Genomic DNA, 26,761 nt, shown 5'->3' on the forward strand with positions numbered 1-26,761 from the left:
TACTCCATGTATCAAGAGTGGTAATTATGAATAGTAATTAAATTATGGAAGAGCCATGTGTTATGGTCTTCATGCTTTCATGCTATTTTTTTCTTTTAAAAAATAATGGTGCTGATTCTGCTCTCTTTTGACCTGCTAATTCATTGCATTGTGATTATTTTATGTTGAGTTTCTAACAGAAGGAAAAAGGCAAGCTATAAATGCAATGTAATAGAAACACTGAAATATAGAAACAGGGCGAGTCAGAAGGGGTCTCCTGGGCCATCTAGTCTGACCTCTGGCACCAGCCAGCTCCGCTCACAACATGCCCACCATGTGCACGTCCAGCCTATCCTTGAACACCCGCACCGATGGGGCCTCAACGACCTCTCGTGGAAGCCCATTCCACACCCTCGGGGTCCTGACTGTCAGGAAGTGCTTCCTGGCATCCAAACGAAACCTTGGTTCCCTGAGCTTTGCTTCGTTGGAGCGTGTCCTGCCTTCCTCTGCAGGGGAGAACAGGTCTCTACCCATCTCCATGTGACATCCCCTCACATACCTGTATGTCGCCAACATATCCCCTCTGAGTCTCCTCTTCTCCAGGCTGAAGAGACCCAGTTCCCTCAGTCTTGCCTCATACCCCATCCCCTGCAAACCAGCCACCAACCTTGTGGCCCTACGCTGCACTGACTCCAATCTGGCTATATCCTTTCTGTAATGAGGGCCCAAAACTGAACACAATACTCCAGTTGCGGGTGCACCAGAGTCATGTAGAGTGGTAGTAATACCTCTCTTGATCTAGAAGCCACACTTCTGGTTATGCAACCAAGGGTGGTGTTCGCCCTCTTGACCACCGCATCACACTGCTGACTCATGTTTAGCCTGCAGTCAACCAGTACCCCGAGGTCCCTTTCACAAGTGCTGCTCTCCAGCCACTTGTCCCCTAACCTGTACTTATGACAGCTATTCCTATGCCCCAAGTGCAAGACCTTGCACTTATCCACATTGAACGCCACCCTGTTGTCTCCTGCCCACTTCCATAGTCTGTCCAGGTCCTTTTGGATCTGGAGTACCTGCTCCTCAGTTGTGGCCACTGCTCCAGTTTTAGTGTCATCTGCGAATTTGATCAGCAGACTGTTCACCCCTTCTTCCATGTCGTTAATGAAAAGATTAAACAGGATCAGCCCCAGGACAGAGCCCTGGGGGACCCCGCTTGTTACTGGCCGCCATCCCGATGATTCCCTGCTAATGGTTACCTTCTGCTTTTGGTCAGTCAACCATGCCCTAATCCACCGAACAGTGCTTTGGTGTATCCCAAAACTCCTCAGTTTCTCCACCAGGATATCATGGGGCACTTTGTCAAAGGCCTTGCTGAAATCCAGGTGAACCACATCCACTGCATCCCCTCCATCTAGCCATCTCGAAACCTTGTCATAGAATTCCACAAGGTTTGTCTGGCAGGACCTGTTTTTGCGGAAGCTGTGTTGTGTGGCTGTCAGCCTCCCTTCCCTATCTAGCATCACTAGATCTCTCTCTATTATGAGCCTTTCCATTGTTTTTCCTACAATGGACGTAAGGCTAACAGGAATAGTTCTCCATGTCCCTTCTACTACCCTTTTTGAAAATTGGGACCACTGATGCCACCCTCCAGTCCTCTGGAACTTCACTCGTTCTCCATGAGGCCTCAAAAATGGAGGCCAGCGGGCGTGAGAGAACCCCTGCCAACTCTCTAAGCACTCTCGGGTGTAACCCATCAGGGCCTGGCGCCTTTGTAATGTCCAATGCTCTGAGGAGCCCCTCGACTTCTAGGGGGGTGACTCTAATCTGTGCCCCTAAGTCCCCAGCCTCATCTAATCTCCTATGCGGATATCCCCCGTCCTGCTTTGGGGAGAACACAGAGGCAAAATAGTCATTTAGCATCTGTGCCTGTACCCTCATATCAGTCACTGGATCTCCTTCCTCCTTATTTAGTGGTCCCACCACTTGTCTCCCCTTCCTCTTCCTATTTATATGCTGAAAGAAGCCCTTTTTGTTGCTCTTGATATTCTTGGCAAGTCTCAGCTCATAATCAGCCTTAGCCTTGCATAGAATCCTTCTGCAATGGGCCTGCTCCTCCCGGTACACCCTTTTGTCTATTTGCCTCAGTACCCATTTCCTATGAAGGTTCCTCTTTTGTCTAATCCCTCTAACCACCTCCTTTTGCATCCATGGCGGTGCTCTACTCCGCCTCCCCACTTTACTAACTAAAGGTATCGTCAAGGCTTGTGCCTCCAAAACCTCCCTTTTGAGTGCCATCCACCCCTCCTCAACTTGCTTACCTTCCAGTAACCTATCCCAGGAGACTTTCCCCAGTCTGGTCTTTAGTTGGCCAAAGTTGGCCCAGCTTCAGGTGCTTGACCTGCTGCACGTCCCCAGTCCCCTGATCTCAAAGCAAAGGATGGAGTAATCACTCGCATCCGAAGCTCCCCTAATCTGTACTTCATCTATCAGCTCCTCCCTATTGGTCAAGACCAAGCCAAGGATGTTTCCTCCCCTCTTTGCCTCTCTGACCCTCTGTGTGAAAAACCCTCCCTCTATAGCTTCTAGGAAGCGACGTGACCTGGCTGTCACCGCTGAATTAGTTTCCCAAGTAATATCCAGGAGATTGAAATCTCCCATAATTACTGTGTCTCTCCCCCGAGATATCCTTAGAATCTGGCGTGTCAGGACATCATCCAGGGTCTCAAGTTGACCTGGAGGGCACTAACATACCCCCACTGTCAGGTCTCTTTCCCTGTCAAAACCCCCAAGTTTCATCCAGACTGCCTCTGCCGAATCCCCTTCTGTGCTGCGTTCTATCTCACTGCATCCTATCCCTTCCCTGACGTATAAAGCCATGCCCCCACCCCTCTTTCCCTTCCTGTCCTTTCTAAAAAGGTGATACCCCTCTATGTTCACATTCCAGACTTGTCTTTCAAGCTTTTCCTGCTTATTACCCATGCTCCTAGCACTGGTGTACATGCACCTCAACTCCTTCCCACCACTTCCTTTCCTTGGAGTTCCCAGCCTCCTCCTTCCTCCCATCCTCCCCGATACCTGGCTCCTCTCTGTAGGAGTCCTGTCAGTCCCTGCATGACCTCTAAAACCCTGCTCCCAGAGCCCAGATCCTCTCCCCACACTTGTCCAGTAAAGACACGTTTCTTGGGGGGCCTGAACCCCTCCTCCCCCGGCTCAGTTTAAAGTCTTCCGGACGAAGCTCGCTAGAGCATCTCCAAAGGACCTTTTCCCCATCCTCGTGAGCTGTAACCCGTCCCTTGCCAGAAGTTCATTGGCAAGAAACCAAGTGCCGTGGTCGAGGAACCCGAAGCGTTCCTTCTGGCACCACACCCTAAGCCAGTCGTTCACCTCGGAGGCCCTCCTGTCCCTTCCTGGCCCAAATCCCCGAACCGGTAAGATTGACGAGAAGGCCACTTGGGCCTTTAGCTCCCTGAGTTTCTTCCCCAAGGCCTCGAGGTCCCTGGTGACCCCGAGCACACCCTGCCTGGCCACGTGGTTTGTGCCCACATGGATCACCAGGAGCGGCTGGTGACCCCCGGAGCGAACAAGACACTCCACTCTGTCCTTCACATGCCGGATGCGTGTGCCCGGCAGTCAGCAAACCTCCCTTGTCTCCAGGTTGGGGCAGTGCACCGCCGCCTCAGTGCCCATCAGCAGGGAGTCCCCAACAACAATCACCTGCCGCCGTGTCTTCCTGGTGGTAGTGGCGGTCGTGCCCTGGCCCTCGCCTCTCCTGCAGCGGCTCCCTTACCGCCTGACATCCCAGGCTGGGGGTCCTGCTGGTCCCTTGAGGCCTCATCAGCTCCAGCCGCCCCAAGTGGAGAGAACCTGTTTCTCAGCTCCAGATTGGTGCCAGGAGAAGGAGGAGGCCGTGCTGGCCTCCTCCTCCTGTGGGTGACATGCCTTCATGTCTCCCCGGCTGCTCCTCCCGTGGCCTCTTCCTCAACCCTCTGTCCAGAGGGGGGCTGCTCCCGGGGAGCCTGGAGAGCACTCTCGCCCTCAGGCTCCTCACCTCCTCCTCTAGCAGGGTCACCAGCTTGCACCGAGGGCAAGTGTAACCTTGCCTCTCCTGGGGGAGAAGGGCGAACATGTCGCAGCCGTCGCAGCGGACAGCAACACCCGTGACTCCCGCAAAGGCCATCTCCCGGTCTGCCATTTGGATCCCTTCCGAGACCCTACCTTGGTCCCCCGCCTTGTCCGTCCTGCAGTTCCCCTCACTCGCCCACCTCTCCCAGACAAAAACCCACTCGCACACACACACAAGGGTAAAATAAACTTAAATTTATAAAATAAACTTAAATTTACAAAACAAACTTAAATTTATAAAATAAACTTAAATTTAAATTGGAGGAAAAACAAAGCAAAGCACAGCACTGCATCACAAAGTAAGGAAGGAAGGAAGGAAAACATTAAAAAAATAAAACCCTCTGCATCCCAGGGAAGGGAGTCCCCGGGCAGCCCGGGCCACAGCTAAGGGATGCAGACAAGGGACGACGCCAAGAGGCCAGAGCCAAAAGGGCTGGCAGTGGCTGAGTGTGGCCTCATCAGTCCCTCAGGCCGGTGGCCCCGCCTGTCCGCTCCCTCCTGGCCACTCTAGCTCCTCTGGCCCCGCCCCCTTCCTCTCAGCTGCTCCTGGCCCTCTTTTCCCCTGCCCAGCTCCTGCCTTGCCTTCGCCAGTCCCCTGGCCACTCAGCCCTCTCTCCCAGCCTGTGCCTCTGCTGCTCTGCTGCTCAGCCAAGAGGCCAGAGCCATAAGGACAGAAATTTTTGATGATATCAATTTTGCAGTGCAATTTTATGCATGACTACTGAGAAGTAACTTACTCCCAGACAAGTGCACATAGGATTTCAGCCTTAAAAAAGCAATTCTAACTTCAACCAGGAGCTGGCTTAAAAGCTTTTGTATGCCATCCTATTATACAAGATCTCAGGATGGCTTACAATATTTAAAAAGACAATTAAAACAACAATTTCAATAAATAATAAAACAGAACATAACAATAAATCACAAAACTAACAGAGCGACTAAACTTAAAAGCTATTACATTTTAAAATATTGTTTAAATAAAAAGGTTTTGGTCTGGTGCTGAAAAGAGTATAAACTTGGTGCCAGGCGTACCTCTCTGGGGAGTACATTCCAGAGTCTGGGTGCCACAGCAGAGAAGGCCCTACTCCGAGTTGATGACCTTTTTAGCTCTCTTAGTGAGGGTTCCCAGAGCAGGGCTTCTCCCATAGATCTTAGGAGGTGTGAGGGCGTATAAGGAAGGTGATGTTCCTTCAGGTATCCTGGTCCCAAGCCGTTTAGGGCTTTATAGGTCAAAACCAGCACCCTGATTGCTGGTAGTGAATGGCACACCAATGGAATGGTGGAAAGCAGGGTGTGTAGGCATGTAGATGCAACATCCAAAGCCCTGTCATTTCCCTGACATTCCCACAGAAACAGTGGGACTAGATGCCAGCCTTAGCATAGTCTATTTCTGTCCATTGGCTACAGTGGAAGAAATGAACAAATTTGTCTCCATCTCCCACCCTGCTGGCAGCAAAATAAAAGTGGAATGGATGAATCCTCATCTCACCTACCCACACTCCTACTTCTTCTGCCCTGTATATGAATGGTAAGGTTGTTGCTGTGTTGTGTGTGTGTGAGTTTAATCGTTACTGCACTAAAGATCCACTTTCAAAGGAACACATCCAGGCATCTTGAAGACCATTAGAAGAGACCTATTAAAAAGGAAAAGGAACAGCTATCCCAGAATTAAAAAATTTATTAAGGATACTAATGGGTTGAGGTGTGGCTCTTTACAGTGCTAGTTGAGAATTTTCAAGTCACATTTTCTTCAACAATCTAGGTTTGCAGAATATGGCTGTTCTTAATTTAGGCGTCTAGAACTTTTCTGAACAAAAGAGCAGAAACTTTTGATTGAATACATTGGTTTAAAATTAATCCTCAGCAGTCTAAATTCTTCTCTGCATGGGGCATTTAATGTGCACTTGTGATTTCTCACTCGTAGTAGTTTGCAGTTGCTTTACATGACTTGCCCATGCTTTGCAGCCTCTGCCATGCTTTCCAAACAGTATGTCTTCCTGTCTCTCTCTTTCTCCCTCCCTCTCAATTTAGAGAGAGGAAAGTAGTAGTATGTGGAAATGCTGGAATGAACCAGAATGAGAAGCTCATGATTTTTTTCAGTTCCACTATGCTGCAATGCAACCTTCTGGTGGGGTAATAGAACATACAGAAAGGCAGTGAAAGAAATCCCAGGGTGAGGGGGATAGTGATGGAAAGACCCTTGAGGCATCTGGCTCTCTTGAGCTCATCGGACTTCTTTTCCACGCTCAGCCCTAGCCAGCAAGGGAGCTCAGCTGTGATCAAGTCCACGAACACTCTGGAATGCTAGTGGTCCCCTTCCCTGCATTAAATCATTCTCCCATTAAGTCCACAAAGCCCACAAATATCATATGGAGAAGCAGAACTCCACTTACATGGTGGGCGTGCAGGTGGCGTGTGGCAACCAGTTATCCCTGTGCAACTGTCGGACTCACTCTCTGCCAGATGCCCATGCGGATGCTCAGTGCAAGTTGGGCTTAGGGTAGAGAGGAAGCAGGTCAGAGTCTAAGGGGCCAAGCTGGGAATAGCCAACACATTTCACCCCCAAACCAGACTGCTCACACACTGCTAGATGGGAAACAATCTTAATCCTGCTAACAAACCAGAAGCAGACAGTTCCCTAAAAGCAATTTAAAAGTCTGATGTTTACCTAAGGAACACAAGCTCTTGACTCTTCTCTTCCATTTCCTTAACAAAGCAGCAATGATGCACAAATAGATGTGTGTGTGTGTTATGTGTGTGTGTTTGGTGTTTTTATTTTTTTGTTGGGTTTTTTTTTTTTTTTTTTTTTTTTTTGGTGATGTGAAGTTAGTTGTACTCAGGCAGGAATTTCTTTGTGCTCTTGCTTGGTATGTGTGCTCAAATCAGCAACACAAAATGATGCCTTCAGTGCAAAACAGTTAAATGAAGATGTTGTATCATTATTTCACTAATTATTTATACTTTTGTGTGCTTATTCATTGTTAAAACAAATGCACAACTCTAGAGATTCTAGCATTACAGATTAAATACGTTAGTGTCAAAACCCAGTTGGCCTCCAAATCCTTACTTGTTGGATTCCCCAGAATAACTGCTTTATCTTCATCTGGTTTAAGCGACCACTAGCTATCAGTAAGCATCTTCTTTGTCATTATTGGCTTGTAACTTTGTGATCTATTCAAATTGCTTTTAGTTCCCCAAGCACTATTTATGTAGACCTTATTGAAAAGAGCAGAGAATACAAAAGACTGAGTTGAGCAGGCAGTAACCCACTGGCCAGCTTTCATTATCTTCATTTTCTGTCTTCCTGCCTTCAGGATGTATGTCCCACTGTATTCTACACTAACTTTCTGCGTGTTTACTGTATTTGTTTCCTCTTTTGCAATGTCAGTGTCAAGTTCTTATAAGATCCACTCCCTTAAATATTATAAAGATGATTTGTCATTTTAGCTCTTGACAGAAGGGTGTTGGCAGATCTTGCTAGAGCCAGGATGACAGCTCGACTTTGAATAGAGATAGCTTCAGGAAATCTTGTCTATCAGTCTTTATTTTAATTGTGGCATACTTCCCTGGCTAGCAAGAGACAAAAGTCTATCAAGTACAGTCAAGAAATCATGGATATGTCTCCAGTATGGCACTCTTCACATATACTTAGGCATGAAATCTGAGAAGAAAAGCCTGCCTGTCTAATGTTTTCAGATTCTACCTGAAGCCACACAGACGGAGACATACAATAATACCTAGGAAATTCTACCTGAAACAAGAAGTCATCATTAGCATTACCATCAAAAAGCAGAAATGAGTCACTTTAAATTCTTATTATTAAGAACAAGGGGGCATTTATGGGGTAGTGCACTTGCAACAATAAATTATTTTGCAAAGAAATATTTGAACTTCTATTATGAAATAGTAATATTCTGCTTTATGTTTGAAAAGGTATAACTCTTTGGAGTCTTTAGAAGCTTTGTGACAGGTAGATCCAGGGTTCTGGAGTGGATGGCCATCCTAATCCAGGAGTGTCCAAACTTTTGGCTTCTCTGGGCCGCACTGGAAGAAGAATTGTCTTGAGCCACACATTAAATACACAAACACTAACAAAAGCTGATGAGCAAAAATGATTTCATGATATCTGCTACCACCGTACGTACAAATAGCAAGAACATACATGCATTTATTTTATGTGATATTGCAACATGTGATATTGTTTTTGTCTACAAAGATCATGTTTGAGAACTGCACAATCAAGTTACAAAAACATCTCGATGTTTTAAGTAAGTTTGCAATTTTATGTTGAGCTGCATTCATGGCCATCCTGGGCTTCATGTGGTCCATGGGCCGCAGGCTGGACACCCCTGTCCTAATCAATAGAGTGAAATTTTATCACTCTGCTTTTAAGATACATCTTAATTTAATCATGAAAAATACATATGGAGGGATTACCTACCGAAGCAAAATAGCTCACAGAAGAATAGCTGCATCTGACAGCTTTAATGATCTACTACTGCTATTCCACAGGCTGATGAGGCAGCAGCTAAGCATAAGTGGGGAACAGTCTGAAAGGAGTCCACAGATATGGCATGGAGTCCACATGAGCACCTCTTCCATTAGACTGACACTGACAAATGAAGTTTACCCACTGTTTGCCTGTGCAATATCAGTAGGGAGAGATTGTGTGGAGCTTATTAAATCTTGGCCTCCAATGGAATGAGATCCCCAATGAAATAGGTTCAACAGGGTGTGCCATCTCTTGCCCACTGTGCCAAGCTCACTAGGGATAGTCTGGCATCTGCTTTGAATCCAGGACTTAATCCTGGAATATATGTGGAAAGGCCAAATATGAATGCCCTTGAACAGACTTCTTTTTTCAAACCTTTTAAAATTTATTTTCACAAAGTACAATGAGAAGGAAAGGGAAATGAAGGAAAATAAGGTGTCGAGGGTTAATCCACAAATGCAGCAGGTAACATCAACATTTCAACACATTCATAAAAAAGGTGAAAATCTCCATTGGACACATTCCCTCCAAGCAGTTCAATTCTCAACCAAAATCTGTCCAGTCTATGAAATTAGCTATAAATCATATCACTTTGACTTTAGAATAGAGATCACTTGACATTTATAAAAACTATTATTTTCTTTAACAAATAATTACATTACTCATAATAAACTTTCCATCTTTGTGTAAAGCCCCTGAACAGACTAATACTACATTTCCGACACAGATAAGGAAGTAAAGAGGATCCCTGTGAATCAGGCATTAGGGAAGATATTTCCATATCAGTCACACCTGGTGCCCTTTTTTGAAGCTCTGGCTGTAATGAATTTTCAAGGCACTTTGGAGATACCATTATGAGCATCCATTCCAACTTAGATCCACCATGAGAATGTGGCCTTGATTACTGGGATGGTTCAGCCCACCATATGTGTATTTCACCTTGGTTCTTTCTCCATGTTACATAGATCAACATGTATGTAACTAAGAGTTGCATGTATGAGCAATGTCCACATGTGAGAAGATGGTTTCTAAAGCATCCTTTCCCATAGCATTGTGCATCATGTTTGACTTTCACTTTAACTCTTGTTTCTGTATTACTAGGTCTCAACAAAAAAAATATTAGAAAGTCTTAAAGTGCATTTGGTTCATCCAACTCATATATTGGTCAAAGCAAAGTTTTTCTTCCTTACATTTTCTTTAAAATCAAAGCCTTCCTTAAAAAGGCTGAATGCCCATAAACTTTTATTCCAATAAAAAGCTGCACTTCTAAAACTATAATGTTGAATCATTTCGATTGTTCTTATGTAAATTTACAAGTACTGTGTGTCCTTTCCCTCTAGCCGAATCACTATCATATGCAGTCCTTCCAGGTTCGTCATGATATTCTCCAAACGTCATTGCAGTAACTTTTTGCAAACAGCATATTACAAATGAAGTAAGGGCAGAAAGCAAATTGAGGGATCAAGCTTTTCTTAAATTTTACCACTTGAGACTAGAGGTGGAGGAGTGAATTTTTAAATGTTCTCCCTCGCTCCAGCTGGAGCACACTGGGAGCTGTAGGGCTATTTTCTGTCCAAATTTGCACAGGATTAAGACTGGATCCAGCCCTGTAAATCTCCAGTGCTGTCCTATGTAAACCAAACTTGCGGAGGGCTGCCCCACTATTCAGCAAACTGTGTAACAATATATTGCTCTCAAGCTTTTGATGCTCAGAAAAGACAGTAGGCTAATGCTAATGTACTGCACAGCTAATGAAAAGGGAGAGGGAAAGCCATTTTCCACTACCTGGACTGAATAATTTCCATAATCTTCTGCCACAATGATAATAAAATCCAGCTATTTTTCAGCTGGTGTGATCTAACTCAGAGTTAACTCATTATTCAGCAGAACTTTAATGATAACACTGCAACTGCCATAAAGGAGAAGTCACTTTTCTCTAGTTCATTTTAATCATTCTATATGTGAAAGTATCCATGAGGGCACTAAATAGAAACGCCATTGATTTCAGTGAGATGTACAGTTTAGTCTCTTTAGAAATTCAGATTAAATATGTTTTAATTGGTTTTATGTACAGATACAGAACTTTTAAAAAGGACACTTTCCCTTCCTCAGGATAGGCTTACAGTCCAAAATAAATGAAACTTGACTGGTGTCTGTGGAAGAATGCTTGATTTTACAAATTACATACCTTTTCCTGAACCGAATTCTTACGTAAGGATTGTCTCAGTCTAAAAAGGTAGTTTTAGGACAAAAACTCTTTGCCTTTCCGGTTTGAAAGTGACTTTGTATTTTGTTTTGTTTTGTTTTGTTTTGTTTTTTTGCTACCCATCTGTTTACTTTAGAAATATAAGCAAAGCCTTCCAATCACTCCCCATAAAAGAGGCTGCTCTGTATCATTCTTATCAGAGGATGTTCCATATCATTTCTCTTTTTTGTCATTTCTATTTATACTCTCTGATTTCCCAACACTAAGGACATAAGGACATGTAGAAGACGAACACAAATGTTTAGGCAGTCTGAATGTGTCATCTATTATCTAGAAACAATAGACACACAATAAAAAGACATGGCAATGTTTGATATGACTTAGTATGATATTCCCTCTGAAATATTTTTTCTCTTTATGTGCATTGGATACTTGCCCTAAAAAAGAATCATGCATTTATTTAGAGTGCATCCTTGGCCCAGTTTCTGTTTAGAAAAATACCAGTAATGTGCTTCACACAGTAAGTGTGCATATTCTATACTGTAATTTATCATTGTAAAAAAAATGTAATAAATGAAGGAGTCCCAATCCAATCCACATGTTCTCTTCTTCATTATCTTAACTTCCTTCTAGTCCTATTTCCTTGGGTTTAACAATATTCAGAGTATACCTTGTGCAAGTTGCTGGACTGCCATTAAGTACTATGTTCTATGTAGCACAATAACTCTTTGTGGTAGGACAGAAAAGGTCCGTCATATTTGACATTGATGATCAAAGTACTAAACTCAATCCAGCAACCCCTGTTCTGTGTGCATGTGGGCATGCATGCAAGTAATACTTTCTCTTTGTAGTGGCGTCCTTTCCTTGCTGCATATAAACCTTCCACAGCCCTTCATACTATTACATTCTGCAGCAACACAGGAAACATACTATACCAGAAAGGAAATGCATCACTCCACTGCTGAATTAGAACATATGTCGACACCTGCAATTGTGCCATATTACTGTCAAAATGTCACCACTAAAGGAAATGTACCTTTTAATGCCCAAGTCTCCAAATGTTCTCTTGTGTTTCAACATGAAAATCATAGGAGATGCCCACTCAAGAATTGGTTCATGTGAGACTAGACCACATTACACTGATATAACTTATTATATACAACATATATTATGATAAGTTATATATACTATATAAGCTATGTTGTTGTTGTTGTTAGTCGCGAAGTCGTGTCTGACCCATCGCGACCCCATGGACAACATTTCTCCAGGCCTTCCTGTCCTCCACCATCCCCTGGAGTCCACTCAAGCTCACACCAACTGCTTCAGTAACTCCATCTAGCCACCTCATTCTGTGCTGTCCCCTTCTTCTTTTGCCATCTATTGTTCCCAGCATTAGGCTCTTCTCCAGGGTGTCCTTCCTTCTCATTAGGTGGCCAAAGTATTTGAGTTTCATCCTCAGAATCTGGCCTTCTAAAGAACAGTAAGGGTTGATCTCCTCTAGGACTGCTTTGATCGCCTTGCTGTCCAAGGGACTTGCAGGAGTCTCTGCCAGCAACACAATTCAAAGGCCTCAGTCCTTTTGCGCTCAGCCTTCCTTATGGTCCAGCTTTCACAGCCATGCATTGCAACTGGGAAAATCTTAGCCTTGACTATATGCACTTTTCTTGGCAGGGTGATGTCTCTGCTTTTTAGTATGCTGTCTAGATTTGCCATAGCTCTCCTCCCAGAAGCAAGCGTCTTTTAATTTCTTGGCTGCAGTCCCCATCTGCAGTGATCTTGGAGCCCAGGAAAATAAAATCTGTCACTACTTCCATTTCTTCCCCATCTATTTGCCAGGAAGTGAGAGGACCGGATGCCATGATCTTAGTTTTCTTAATGTTGAGTTTCAAGCCAACTCTTGCGCTCTCCTCCTTCACCCACATCAAGAAGCTCTTTAGTTGCTCTTCACTTTCTGCCATGAGAGTGGTATCATCTGCATATCTGAGGTTGTTGATATTTCTCCCAGCAATCTTAATTCCAACTAGTGATTCATCTAGCCCCGCCTTTCTCATGATGTGCTCTGCATATAAGTTAACAGGCAGGGCGACAGTATACAGCCTTGCCGAACTCCTTTCTCCATTTTGAACCAATCAGTGGTTCCATGTCCAGTTCTCACTGTTGCTTCTTGACCCGCATATAGGTTTCTCAAGAGTCAAATAAGATGGTCTGGTACTCCCATCTCTTTAAGAACTTGCCACAATATGTTGTGATCCACACAATCAAAGGCTTTAGCATAGTCAATGAAGCAGAAGTAGATGTTTTTCTGGAGCTCCCTAGCTTTCTCCATGATCCAGCGTATGTTGGCAATTTCATCTCTAGTTCCTCTCCCTCTTCGAAATCCTGCCTGTACTTCTGGTAGTTCTCGGTCCACATACTGCTGGAGCCTAGCTTGTAGGATTTTGAGCATAGCATTGCTAGCATGTGAAATGAGTGCAATGGTGCGGTAGTTTGAACATTATTTGGCATTGCCCTACTTCAGGATCGGAATGTAAACTGACCTTTTCCAATCCTGTGGCCACTGCTGAGTTTTCCATATTTGCTGGCATATTGAGTGTAGCACTTTTACTGCATCATCTTTTAGGATTTTGAATAGCTCAACTGGAATACTGTCACCTCCACTAGCTTTGTTGTTGCTCAGACTTCCTAAGGCCCATTTGACTTCACATTCCAGGATGTCTGGCTCAAGGACAGTGACCACCCCATCGTGGTTATCAGGGATGTTAAGCTCTTTATTGTATAGTTCTTCTGTGTAATCTTGCCACCTCTTCTTTATCTCTTCTGCCTCTGTGAGGTCCCTGCCATTTCGGTCCTTTATCATGCCCATCTTTGCATGAAATGTTCCCTTCATATCTCCAATTTTCTTGAAGAGATCTCTGGTCCTCCCTATTCTATTGTTTATCATTTAAGAAGGCATTCTGATCTCTTCTAGCTGTTCTCTGGAATTCTGCATTCAATTGTTTGTATCTTTCTCTTTCTCCCTTGCCTTTCACTTCCCTTCTTTTCTCAGCTATTTGTAAAGCTTCCTCAGTCAGCCATTTTGCTTTCTTGCATTTCTTTTTCTTTGGGATGGTTTTAGTTGCTGCCTCTTGTACAGTGCTGTGAACCTCTGTCCATCGTTCTTCAGGCACTCTGTCTATCAGATCTATTTGTCACCGCTACTGTATATTCATCAGGGATATGATTTAGGTCATACCTGAGTGGCCTAGTGCTTTTCCCTACTTTCTTCAACTTAAGCCTAAATTTTGCAACCAGAAGCTCATGATCTGAGCCACAGTCAGCTCTGGGTCTAGTTTATACTGACTGCATAGAGCTTCTCCAGCTATGGCTGCAGAGCACATAGTCAATATGATTTCTGTGTTGACTGTCTGGTGATGTCCATGTGTAGAGTCGTCTCTTGGGTTGTTGGAAAAGAGTGTTTGCTATGACCATTGTATTCTCTTGACAAAATTCTACCAGCCTGTGCCCTACTTCATTTTGTACTCCAAGGCCAAACTTGCCTGTTATTCCGGGTATCTTTTGGCTACCTACTTTAGCATTCCTATCCCCCATGATGATAAGGACATCATTTTTGGGTGTTAATTCTAGAAGGTGTTGTAGGCCTTCATAGAACTGGTTAACTTCAGCCTCTTCAGCACTAGTGGTTGGGCATAGACTTGGACTATTGTGATGTTGAATGGTTTGCCTTGGATTTGAACTGAGATCATTCTGTCATTTTGGAGATTGTACCCCAATACTGCTTTTCCTACTCTTTTATTGACTATGAAGGCTACTCCATTTCTTCTGAGGGATTCTTGCTTGCAGTAGTATACCTGATGGTCATCTGAATTAAATTCCTCCATTCCTGTCCATTTTAGTTCACTGATTCCTAAGATGTTGATGTTCAGTCTTGTCATCTCTTGTTTGAACATATCCAGCTTGCCTTGATTCATGGATCTTACATTCCAGGTTCCTATGGAGTATAGATCTTTGCATCATCAGACTCTCCTTTCACCACCAGATATATCTGCAACTGAGTGTCCTTTCGGCTTTGACCCAGTCACTTCATTCTTTCTGGCGCTACTAGTACTAGCCCTCTGCTCTTCCCCAGTAGCATATTGGACACCTTCCCACCTGAGGGGCTCATCTTCCGGCGTCATATCTTTTTGCCTTTTGGTATTGTCCATGGTGTTTTCATGGCAAAGATACTGGAGTGGGTTGCCATTTCCTTCTCTAGTAGATCACATTTTGTCAGTGCTCTCCGCTGTGAACTGTCCATCTTGGGTGGCCCTGCATGGCATAGCTCATAGCTTCATTGAGCTATGCAATCCCCTTCGCCATGACAAGGCAGTGATCCATGAAGGAGATATAAGCTTTACATTGTTTTAATATTGTATAATATATTAACATATGCACATCATAATAATATGATTATATATACACACACACACACACACACACACACACTATATTAATAATAATACTTTTATAACATTTATAATATGCACCTTTTCAGGACTGGAGGAACTCATCTGGTTTATCTGTAATAAAAGCTGTAATCTGGGATGCTGTTTGAGAAGTCCCTGGAAACCTTGTTTATTTCAGAGAGATAATTGTTTTGATGAAGTAGGTCTGCTCTCTGTCAATCATTTGCATGTTAACATTATGCTGAAAAATTGACATGTTCCTCTGGATTGACATTTTTAAGTATGGATAGTATCAAAGCTGAAGATCCATTCAGTCTGACAGTGGCTAATCAATTATCTAATGGAAAGACCTGGTTTGATAGAATCAGTGTAAATGTATTGATAATCTTATTTCCACTTAGGCAGTAAACACTTGATTATGTTTTGCAGGATATGAATGATTACTCCCCAATATTTAGCAAACCTTTTTACAGGGGCATGGTTGCTCCTGATGCAATTAAGGGCACCGTAATCACAACAGTTGAAGCTGAGGATCAGGACCCACCGGTAAGCAAGAGATTTTTTCTTTTTAATTAAAAAGTTTTCTTAATTCATTGGGACCAGCAGGGAATTCTTGAAATCCACATAAATGGTCTTAATTCTCTGAACAACAGATGTAATAAGTATGACTTTTGAAAAAAATAAACAGCTTCCCTAAGTAGCTTCCATGCAGTTTTCCTCCTATCTATCCTGCATGCCAATTCTTGTTCCCAAGTCTAATAAAGATATAATGCAGTGTCCTTTTTCATCCCCATTCTTTCCATACATACATCACTGTTTCTTTTATGATGGAATTATTTCTGTGTGAAACTCTTATCAGGCCTTAGTGATCAGATGATAAATTTGAAGAAGCAGAGGAAAAACACTGTGGCTGCCACAGAAAATAAAGGAAAAACATTCAAGGATTGTGTTGTTCCATTGTTATATGTCTTTCGGCATGAAATATGCATGCCTAGAAACCTTCGCCAAAAATCTTTTTAAAAATGCAAGGTTTGAATATAAGATAGTTGGTTTTTTGCAAGTAATCTTCCCACCAACATCTCAGTTTCCAATAAAAGTGAGTCTGGCATTTGAGTGACAGAGTCGTGCACACTTGATAATTTCATCTTTTCTTGTCAAAGCACTGAAGAGTACAAATATTTGAAGGATGCATTCTGAGAGTTCTAAAGGACAACACACAACTAATTCTGCCTCAGGAGTGAGAAAAGACTTTCAAATAGTGCAGTGAATTCCATTTCAGAGAATCTCTTGGGGTCACAATTCAGTGGTGGGTGAAACTGAAGGCAAAGGTGCAGTCAATCTACCACCACTGTCTCAAAAAAGAAGAACCAGAATATTTTAGCTTAAACTTCTTTCTGTCACTAAACAAACCTTAGGATAAGCATTATGAGTCAACAATGTGTTGGAGCTCCAAAAGCCCCAAATACTAGGTTAGGCTACATTAATACAAGTATCACTTCCAAATCATTTGAAGTCCTAGTTCCCCTTTACTCGGTCCTCATTAGGCCTCATCTGAAGTACTGTGTCCAGTGGTGGGCACCATAGTTTAAAAGGATAATGTCAGTTTGGAAAATGTTCAGAGAATGGCAACAAGGAACTGAAATCAAAGCTTTATGAAAAGAAATTGAGGGAGCTGGGCATGTTGAACCTCAAGAAGAGAAGACTGTGGGGAGATAAGATCTCATGCTACAAGCACTTGAAAGGTTGCCATAAAGAGGAAGGACAGGATCTCTTCTCGATCATCCCGGAGTGCAGGACATGGAATAATGAGATTGAGTTACAGGAAGCCAGATTTCAGCTAGATATCAGGAAAATTTTCCTGACTGTTGGAGTAATACAACAGTGGAACCAATTACCTACAGAGGTTGTGAGCTTCCCCACACTAGAGGCATTGAAGATGCAACTGGGCAGCCATCAGAGAGGGTTGGTTTAACTTGGTGTCTTACACTGAACAGGGGGTTAGACCTGATGACCCTTGGGCCCTTTCCAATCTACCATTTTATGAGCCTATGATTAAGAAAGGCATTTCAACTTTTCAGAATGGAAGAAAAGCTAGGATACCACCAAACCATCAGTGCTTAGTTGGAAATTCTGAGCCCAAGAGAATGCGCATGACATATGGGGAACCCCTCTAGGGATTTTCCATTGTCCCAGGTTCCTATGAAGCCCTGTTGAATATTTAACCAGTTCTCATGTAAAAATTATATCTCCTTCTACAACAATAAAAACAGCAAAGCACTATCTTCAGTGTAGTTGATACTGTACACTGCGACAGAATCATCAAAGAATCTATTGTCTTTCTGCCAGCAGAGTCTCTGCAGTCTTGCAATCTCTAGATATGCTGCTAATGCAGAACAGTGACCAGAGACCTGGAGAAGAAATACTTTCCCATTTTTTTCAAGGATCCTTTCTGAATTTTCCCCACCCCAAACTGAACAATTTTGGAAAATGAAATGTTTCCTTTTAGAATGATAAATAATATGATTGACACAAGAGTGCCTGAGAAAGGTTAGTAAAATATTCATATGTTGCTGTCCAGCCTTTCCCCCAAAATTGTTTCTTCATATTATTCAACTGGAAGAATTTTACAGTAAGATGTAATACTTCTGAACATTTTGAATCCTCCCTGTCTTCTGTGCAAGTTGAGCTAGGAGCAGGCCTAAGAGATTATCTATTTCACTCACCTTGCTGGGGGCAGCGATGGGAACTGAGAGGCTGGACTGAGGCAGAATCACATTCTCTCCTCTCCCCTCTCCACTCACCAGCATGCCCTATTTTCTTCCTCTCCCTCTTGTTCCAAGGTTGCAGCATTGTCCTTGGGAGAAGCGGATGGACAGGGAATCTCATCTGGAAGCTTATAGCATTTCTTTCTGAAATGTTTATTAGGGGAATTGTTTACTAATCGAAATAAAACGTTGCTGTTCAAATAATGCGTTGAAACTGCATAAAGATCCTTAATCAGTTGTAATTCCTAATGGGTAAGTGAGTCTCCCCCAGCTAAGGAATTTCTTAGCTGTTTCTTCAGAACAGATTTCTCTGAACTTCACCCCAACAAATTCCTCCCAAACAGGGGCAGATGCTGCAAATCATTTTCTCCGCCTCCAGTTCTTCCTGTTTGTTCTAATTTCTCTGAGATGAATCCGATGTTTCATGCATTACTTGCTGAAGGTTCCTTTGCTCATACATAAAAGAGAAACCTAAAATATATTATGCATAACTTGCTTTGGTGGTAAAATACTTGGTGTATTAAAATGAAAATTATGGTCAGACAACAATTATTTACTGAGTTTTCTTTAGAGAGTTTTTAATTTTAATGATAGCTTTATGAACAAATAAAGTCATACACTTGATACATGTTATGTCCCTAAAATAACAGAGCAACTAGATCTGTAAATAAAGCTAAAAGAAAGTATTGTAATTTTCCCTTCTGCACACACACAGTATTTCTGTGTTTTCAAGGCAAAAAATCCTCCAAAACCTACTCCCATGACTTCAACATTACTGATTTTTTTAGATCTCTAGCAGTGATCATGGGGACCTTTCCATACTTCAGAAGATGGGGCAAAGAGCACAATGCAACAGTGTCCACCTGTATGACGGGCCCATTACTACCTTGTTCCATGTATGGCCAGCCCCATCCATTTACTTGTGCAGTGGAGATTCAGTACACTTAGATCTGTAACAAGTCAGATCAGTGCAGCTTCCTTCTGCAACTCCTGCCAACCTGCCTTCCAGAAACAAGCATTTCTGCTAATTTCAGGTTGTCCCAAGAAGCAGTACATCTCCATTCCAGTTAATGCCATTTGAGGAACAGAATTGGTAGGTCTGGCCATGTCTGGGTTTTTCTTGTTGAATTCTGCCCAGATAGATTTAAGGTGAGGAAAGATTCTTGAATTGGTTTAATAGGCCAACCCTTGGATTTATTGACAATTAAATATATGGTTATTTCTAATGATTTATAATAATCAATTGTGGGTTATCTTGAATAAATACCCATGATTCAAAACTTTGCAGGAGGATACAGAAGTGTCTCCCCTCTTCTTTCTCTGTATGATGCTCTACCAGCAGAGAGAGATTATATCCCTTCCTTTTTTAAAGAGATGGATGCTCTGGAGTTTGTTAGGATGGTTTTTTCTTTTCCTGGACATTTCCTGTGATCTAATCCATAGACAAATGGTAGATTATCCTGTTGCAACAATCTTCCTGTAGAAGTGCCCTGTATTATCTGCACTTAATGCTTAGTATGTGTATTATGATACTTAAGGGATTTATCTCAACTAGCATTTACTGTACGTATAAGTACAGTGGCCACAATGCTACTTCTGCAGCAGCAAAAGAAGAGGAAGAAGAAGACACAAGGCAGAATAAGGTCCGTTTTCCCCTTTGCCATCAAATCCACACTTTCAACAGAGGTTTATTGACACATTCAGCATTCCACTGATGAATCTAAAACAGATTTTGGAAGAAACCATCATGTGCTGTTTAGTAACTTCTTCTTGGCAGAACTCCTTGAGTTGACATTTGCCTCATCAGTTTGAAGATAAGTGGACTTGCCCATTATTACTGTGCTTGTCTCTTATTTAGCTCCCTTCAAAATAAATTCCATCCTACTCAAATTGGCATCTTTTATTGTCTTAAAAGAAAAACCGATTTCTTGTGCTTATTTATTGCAGACAACTCATGTTTAGTGAAGTGGCATGATGCCATTGAAGGACACCAAGTAATCATAGCCAATCTGATCAAAAGCTTGAGAATAGTTATTCAATAGCAGTCTATTAGCAGGGGGCAGAAATTGAGCTATTAGGACAATCAACAAGAGCATGCATAATGTTCTTGCTTTATTTATAAGTAAATAAGCTGAGAGATGAAATGTTAAGGAGCCTCATGGCTCTTTTATTTATGCATTCGTGTTGCCACTGTTGAAATGCTACTTTCTTTGTACTATATTGATCAGAGCAATTTCAAAGAGGACAAGGATACAGTAAAGGTAAAGTTCAAGTTTATCTCCTAGGCTATAGGTAAAGTTCAAGAGGTGGAGTTATTCAGCAGGGCCCAGTTTCGTTTCTCTTTTAGACTGTGGTTTCTTTCTTCATCTCTGATTTTTAACAATTGTGTTAAAAGATCTTCTTCAGATGTTCTGTCTGCCTTCTAGCCTCCTGGCCTTTATGATTCCTTCTCATGCCTTTTCTCTTTCCAGCCCCAGTTTCTATTCCATGGGGAATCAATCCAGTGTCGTTTTAATTGAGATGCTGCTCTTGGCTACTTTTTTCTCTTGTGGTTTCTTTGTTGTCACAAAACAACTTGTGCTTCTGGCAACAAAGACATCTCAGGAAACACCTTCAAGCTGTGAATTTGTCTCTTCAAGAGGGGAGCAAACCAAGGATGAACCCCATGCCTTTGGCCCAATTAACCTCATGCCCTTAGCACGTATTATCCAGTTGTTCCCTATGGCTAGTTCAAGGGCATTTCACTTTCATGAACCAGCAATAATGCAATATACCAAGTGCTTGCTAGGAAATGTTGGTGGCAATTGCCACTTGTTTTCCACTGCCATAGTAAGCACTAGCTATTTTGTTCAAGTGATGGCTTACACTAGTACAATATTACTAGTACTTACACTAGTACAATATTACAGTAATATAGTACTGTTGTGAGCAGGACTCTTCCTCTTCCTTTTCCTCTCCAGCAGACTTTTTGAGAACTTAGAAGCACAATCATTCCATTGGAATTAACAACTTACAAAACAGTATACAATCAAGGTAAGGTTCCCTTGGAGATGAGGGGAAAGCATCTGTCCACGGGAAGAGCCGAATCCAAACTTTCAGAAAAGATTCTGACTCACCCCTCAAGTGATTCCTGCTGCTTAGGGGCTAGATGACTGGCACATCAAGCACTTCCTATTTGGTCTGCTCATTTTTGCCTGTTGCCTCTTTACATGGTCAAGGAACACCCCCTCAATCACTATCTCCCTGTTCTGAAGTGTCTCCCTCCTTTTCCATGTTTTATTTCTGAAAATCTTCACTGGGTATTTTTGAAACTGTGAAGTCTTCTAGCCACCCCTGTCTCTCTGTCTTCTCTTGAAAACTGAATGGATCTATCTTACCAGAGTGTAACATGTGAAATCTATGTACCTCTATTTTGTCTGGACTGGTGCGTCAATGTATTTTTCCTCATCCAGCCATTACTACAGTTTGATGATTTAGCACTTCCACTGCTTCATGTGAATTTGACTTTTTTAATAGTGTGGGGTGTCATGCCTAGTATTGGTGTTGATATTATTTATTACAGTTCTATACCATCCAGTGGCCAGAATTTTGGGATGCTTTGCAAAAATTAAAACATTGAAAATACATGATAAAATGTAAGACCCATTCACCAAATCTATTCAAAACACTCAGGACTCAAGGCACCCAGAAGTACCATTGTAGCAGCACTTGCTCAGCAAGAAGAAGGGCTTAAGAATCTTGAGGTTCTTCCAGAAACTGGCCTCCAATCTCAACCACCATGGAGCCTTCCTTGAGCAGAGGGGAAGGGAGAGCAAATCATGGGAATTCTAGCTGTTATTTTTGAAGGTCTGATAAAAAATAAGAGTGGAGGTATGGCCAGGGAAAGGTTAAGGCTTATGCTTTTGTGGTGGATTCTTTATTTGCAATTCAGTCATCTGAATTATGGCCACATCACTACATATTCCACAGATACTTTGCTCTAGGATTTTGTGTTTCAAGAATTTAAGTACTGTTAGCCATTTTCCAAAGTCACATGTTAGTTTGCATGTTAGCTAGCTATAGCCTTATCTATGTTAAAACATATCCATTATTTGCTTATCTTATGTCTTACCATAGTTATAATTACCATAGGATTATAACACCTCTATCTATATGCAAGTAAAACCCAAACCACTAAAATAGTTAAAGTATTTCATGTTCACATTGAAAGCATGTCAGTTTATTGAATTACAAGCCAATATAAAACAATAATGAATGGCATAGGAACACAAATACACAACATGAAATCATATTTTGGTTATGTTTCTCAATCAATTACAATGTTTCCAGTAAGTATAATATCCCAATGTTATTTTTAAAGTGATGGAGCAAAAGTAACTTTATCAGGAATAATGATTTTCTGCTGGCTTTATAAATTCAGTAACAAATTACGTATTGTGCAGATGTTTAATGATAATTGTAGGTTTTATTCATCGGAACAGAATGCAATTTTCGCTTTTCCAAACCAAATTATCTGTATTTGAGTAATTTCTCAGTAATTATACTTTGAAAAAACACTATTAAATCAGCGTTCCTTCTGACATTAAGAGTATAATCATCTTTGTGCATTCTAATCTCATTGGAATTCCTTATGTTGGCACGAATCTGAAGATTGCCTGTTTCAGTAATAGATAGTATCCTGAATTTTGGTGCATCATACCTTGCTGTTATTGGGGGAGAGGGGGAGGAAGAGGATTGTGGCACAGGTGCCCCTTGAGTTCCCCAATAGATAGCCAAAACATGCCTGCTTTAAAATGCTATACCCTATAGCATGGGTCCTCAAACTATGGCACGCAGGCCGGATCTGGCCCGCCATGCCCATTTATCCAGCCCACCATAGAGGTTTTGGACTCACCGCACATGCGTGGCAAGGCGGGGGCTTGTTTGTGCGGAGATTATTTTAGACTTTCTCGGACAAAAGGATCTCCTTGCGAGCAAGCTTCCACCGTGCAGTACGTGCGCCCAGTGGTGGCTTGCTTGCAAGGAGATCGTTTTGGACTCGATCGGAAAAAACGATCTACTTCGAGCAGGGTGGCGCCTCGCCACGTGTGTGCTCACTTGCCCCCCGCCCCGGCCTGGCCCACACCATCTTGGCAGCCCGTGCCCATTGCCAACACCTTTCAACTGGCCTCATTTAAAAAGTTTGAGGACCCCTCCCTATAGATTCTCAATTATATCCCTGGCTGAGTCTGCTCAAACCTGCAAAAAGTGGTTCAGACCTATTTTCTATAAGCCTCTTTTGGTTGCTATGTATCTGATGGAGAATACTGGCTAGAGACCTGCAAGGTCAATGCGATAATTTTGGAAGGACAAAGAACTGCTTTGCCCACTTCCACCTCTTTCTCTTCTGGATCTGCAAGATAATTTGGCTTCAGGGAATCATGGCCATTCATTGAGCTGTCTCACTGTATGCACACGCATAGGGAAAAGATCACATTCAGTTGAATGCCAGAGCCTCCTTTCAGGATCATACTTGTACTTTCCCAAGTGTGTGCATCCCAACCCTACCCCCTGCCACTGCATGAGGGGAGCACGAACCCTGTAAATTTCCTAACTACTCTTGTGGTGGTTTTCCTGCCCTGCAAAATACCATCTAACAGTTTTGTTCCTGAACACAAGGAGAAGAGGCTGAGGCACCACCTGGATCCAACATATACTGGTGGTGTGCATTTCCTCTGCTCCCTGCTCCTGGAATACCCACAATGCTCCACTCTTGTAACTTTGAAGCAACAGCTGGTGCTTTTATTTCCATTTTGTTTGCAAGGGTGTTCCGACCTAGAGGTCCCAGATCCAACCCTGGAGTCCCAGCTCTGACCTTAGATCAAGTTTCTAAGGTCAGAGTTGGGGTTCTGAACTCCACTAGTGTCCCAAGACTGTGCTTTCAGACGTCTATCTCAGAATTGTCTGTCAAGTCACAAAAGGAAACATCACATTTTTCAAACTACACTGATTTATATTCATCCTATATGACCCCCATTCTGTCTCCATCCCACCCTTGAACTTTTTTCCATCTGTTATTCTAAATTTTCTCAAGAAAATGTTGGCAGGTAAACCATTTAGCTTTCCCCTACCTTTTTTCCCTTGCATAAATGTATTTTCCCTTTTACACACACACAATATTTCTGTATGGTTTTGAGTTAAAGCCATTTTCCAGAATACTGCCTACTTGGCTCTTTTCCTTCTACAAACCTGTCTTTCTTATTAGATAAGAGACTGTGTGTAAAGTAAAATCACTGTATATTGGTCATCATCCCATCTCAGTTTTGTCTTACTAAAAATATGTAACCATTCAACAATTTCAACTATTTATTATGGTCAGTGACCAGTAAGTTCTTAATAAACAATTTACAAATAACCAAACAAATATATAACCATTTCAATTCATGGATGGAATGTGTACACAGCCAGTATCTCCCCATTCTGTGCTAGGGTGTAAACTAATGTTTAGGCAGAAATAATACTTGCATTTCAGTGAATTTGTTGATGAGAAGTGGGGGTATTGGTCATGCCCTTTATAATTCAACTCTAAAACCCACTATCAGTTACAAAAGAAGCAAATGATCTTTTATTATCTAAATGCAGACTTGTTCCATTTAAATGGCTACATCTTTCTTAATAAAGCATCAAATACCACTTTTCACTGACATATTCATTAAAATGATCGGTATCTTTACACTGTATTTATTATGAAGATATAAAATAGTTTTGTTATTATTGATCACATATTCAATAATGCTTGCCCTTTAATAACCATCAGTAAGTAGATTGATAAATTTCTTCATGGGAAAAGAGTGTCTGGCTGATAACGGATGGCAAAAACGCAAATACAGAAATGCCATACTTTCTCCATAGGGGCTGTACCATGTATCTGAGATTTTTTTTTTTTTTTTAAAGATTTCCTCTTCCACAATAAAATTGCAGAAATGAGGCAAGGTATTTGCATAGTCAGTGTGGAAGCATAAAACCACTCATAAAAGGGCTTCTTTGTGGGGTTGCAAGGGGTGGGGTGTTTGTGTGTGCTAGGCTTGTATGTGTGTCAAGAATCTCCTTAGAATGCAATACAAGGTCCTGAAAAAGAGGAAGAGCCTCTTTTTCATGGGCCTATGAGTAGGCTTACATGCACCTTTGGCTTATGGCTTATGACCAGGGAAGTAAGCACCTCATAGAGCATAATCACACATGGTCGGGGAAAGTATCCAGTCCTCTCTTGCCTTCTGGAGAGCTGGCAAAAATTGATTTTAGCTTCTAAAACTTGAACTGTCAACTTTTCTTATGTTTACAGATCTATGGATACATGGCAATTTGTCATATAAATGTGTATGTTTTATGGATGTGTAAACTGTGTGTCAGATCTTTAAAATGTTTTGTGGCACATATATGCATGGAAATGACCATCAAGTGTATGATTTGATTTGATTTGATTTGATTTGATTTGATTTGATTTGACTTGATTTTTTAAAACTTCCCAGCAGAATAATGTGGGGATATATTGCAGTAATTCAGTCTTCTTTTCCAAGTCATGCTACGTGCAATAAAAATCGTTTGTTTGTTTGTTTAGGGGACACCAGCAAGTCGAGTAAGGTATAAAGTAGATGTTGTCCAGTTTCCCTACAGTGCAAGTATCTTCGATGTTGAAGAAGATTCTGGAAGAGTAGTAACTCGAGTGAACCTTAATGAGGAGCCTAGTACACTATTTAAGGTAATAGTACAGAAATAGTAAAGAAACCCCATTGACCATAATGGAAGCTACCATTCCAGTAAGCGCGCTTTATTTTGTAAAGCTGTCCAGTTTCCACTGAGTTGTTCTACTGGTTAGTTTCTTACTGTGTGACTGTGTTAATGGAAAATAGAGAGCAAGAAAGAAACATATCAATTCACAACTTATTGAGCATAAGCATGTTCTGGAAGCCCTACTTCTGTATGAAAACACGAACCATGTGTTTTGGAAGGGAAAAATGGACCACTGAGCAGTGGGGCTTCCCCCGGTACAGCAGTAAATGAATAGCCTGCAGCTCAATTACAGCTCCTAATTCAATTCCTGTCATGTGTTACGAACAGGATAATTTATTTATTTGTTGCATCCCTTCCATCATAAACTCTCAGCGGTTTACCTGAGGTTGTTCTATACCAGGACCTGCTTTCTTTCAGCAGGAGTAATTATTCTAATATTGTTCTTATCACCACTGCATGTGGTGAAGTGAAGCAATTTTGTTCCCCAACCCTGGGTCTGTTTTTCAGTACAGCAGGTCATAAAACTGAGCTTAGTCAGCACGAGGCAACTTCAGCTCCGCTACCCACACCATCAAAGTAGTTCTGTAAAATGCTGTCCTTGCAAAGGTGTGGGTTGGAAAGCTATGCGCTACGTTTTCCCTGGGAACACATGAGCAAGACCCATCTTTTTCATGGATGTTGTGTGCAAATAGAAATCGGCCTCAGACTGATGAGTTTGAAGGAAGCTCCAATGCAATCCATGTGATCGGTTCTGAAAAAGGGTGTATAAAATTGGGAAAGGGAACCAACAGATCTTTCTCCTTTTTCCTTCTACCAATCTCTTGTGTTGCGTTGGCAGTTGTTTGCTGAAGAGATCTACTGTGTTAATTAATTTTTCCAATTTAGCTTCTGTTTTTCTGCAGTTTTGCAGATGACACAGTAGCTTTAAAAGCTCAGATTACAATTATTAACAGAAAATCAAATTCAGCTCAATTTGGGGGATGGG

General features: G+C 42.0%; 1 protein-coding gene across 1 annotated transcript in view; it reads left to right on the plus strand.

Annotated features, from left to right (window-relative positions):
* Positions 1-26,761, plus strand: part of PCDH15 (protocadherin related 15) — a 405,567-nt gene that overhangs the window by 285,428 nt on the left and 93,378 nt on the right. Inside the window, exons 22-23 of the mRNA XM_044420577.1 lie at positions 15,671-15,787; positions 25,604-25,744. Coding sequence (XP_044276512.1) covers positions 15,671-15,787; positions 25,604-25,744 — 258 coding nt within the window. The remainder of the gene's footprint in view (positions 1-15,670; positions 15,788-25,603; positions 25,745-26,761) is intronic.

Source organism: Varanus komodoensis, unplaced genomic scaffold (assembly GCF_004798865.1).
Source record: "Varanus komodoensis strain SLA01 unplaced genomic scaffold, ASM479886v1 scaffold11, whole genome shotgun sequence".
NCBI classification, from domain to species: domain Eukaryota; kingdom Metazoa; phylum Chordata; class Lepidosauria; order Squamata; family Varanidae; genus Varanus; species Varanus komodoensis.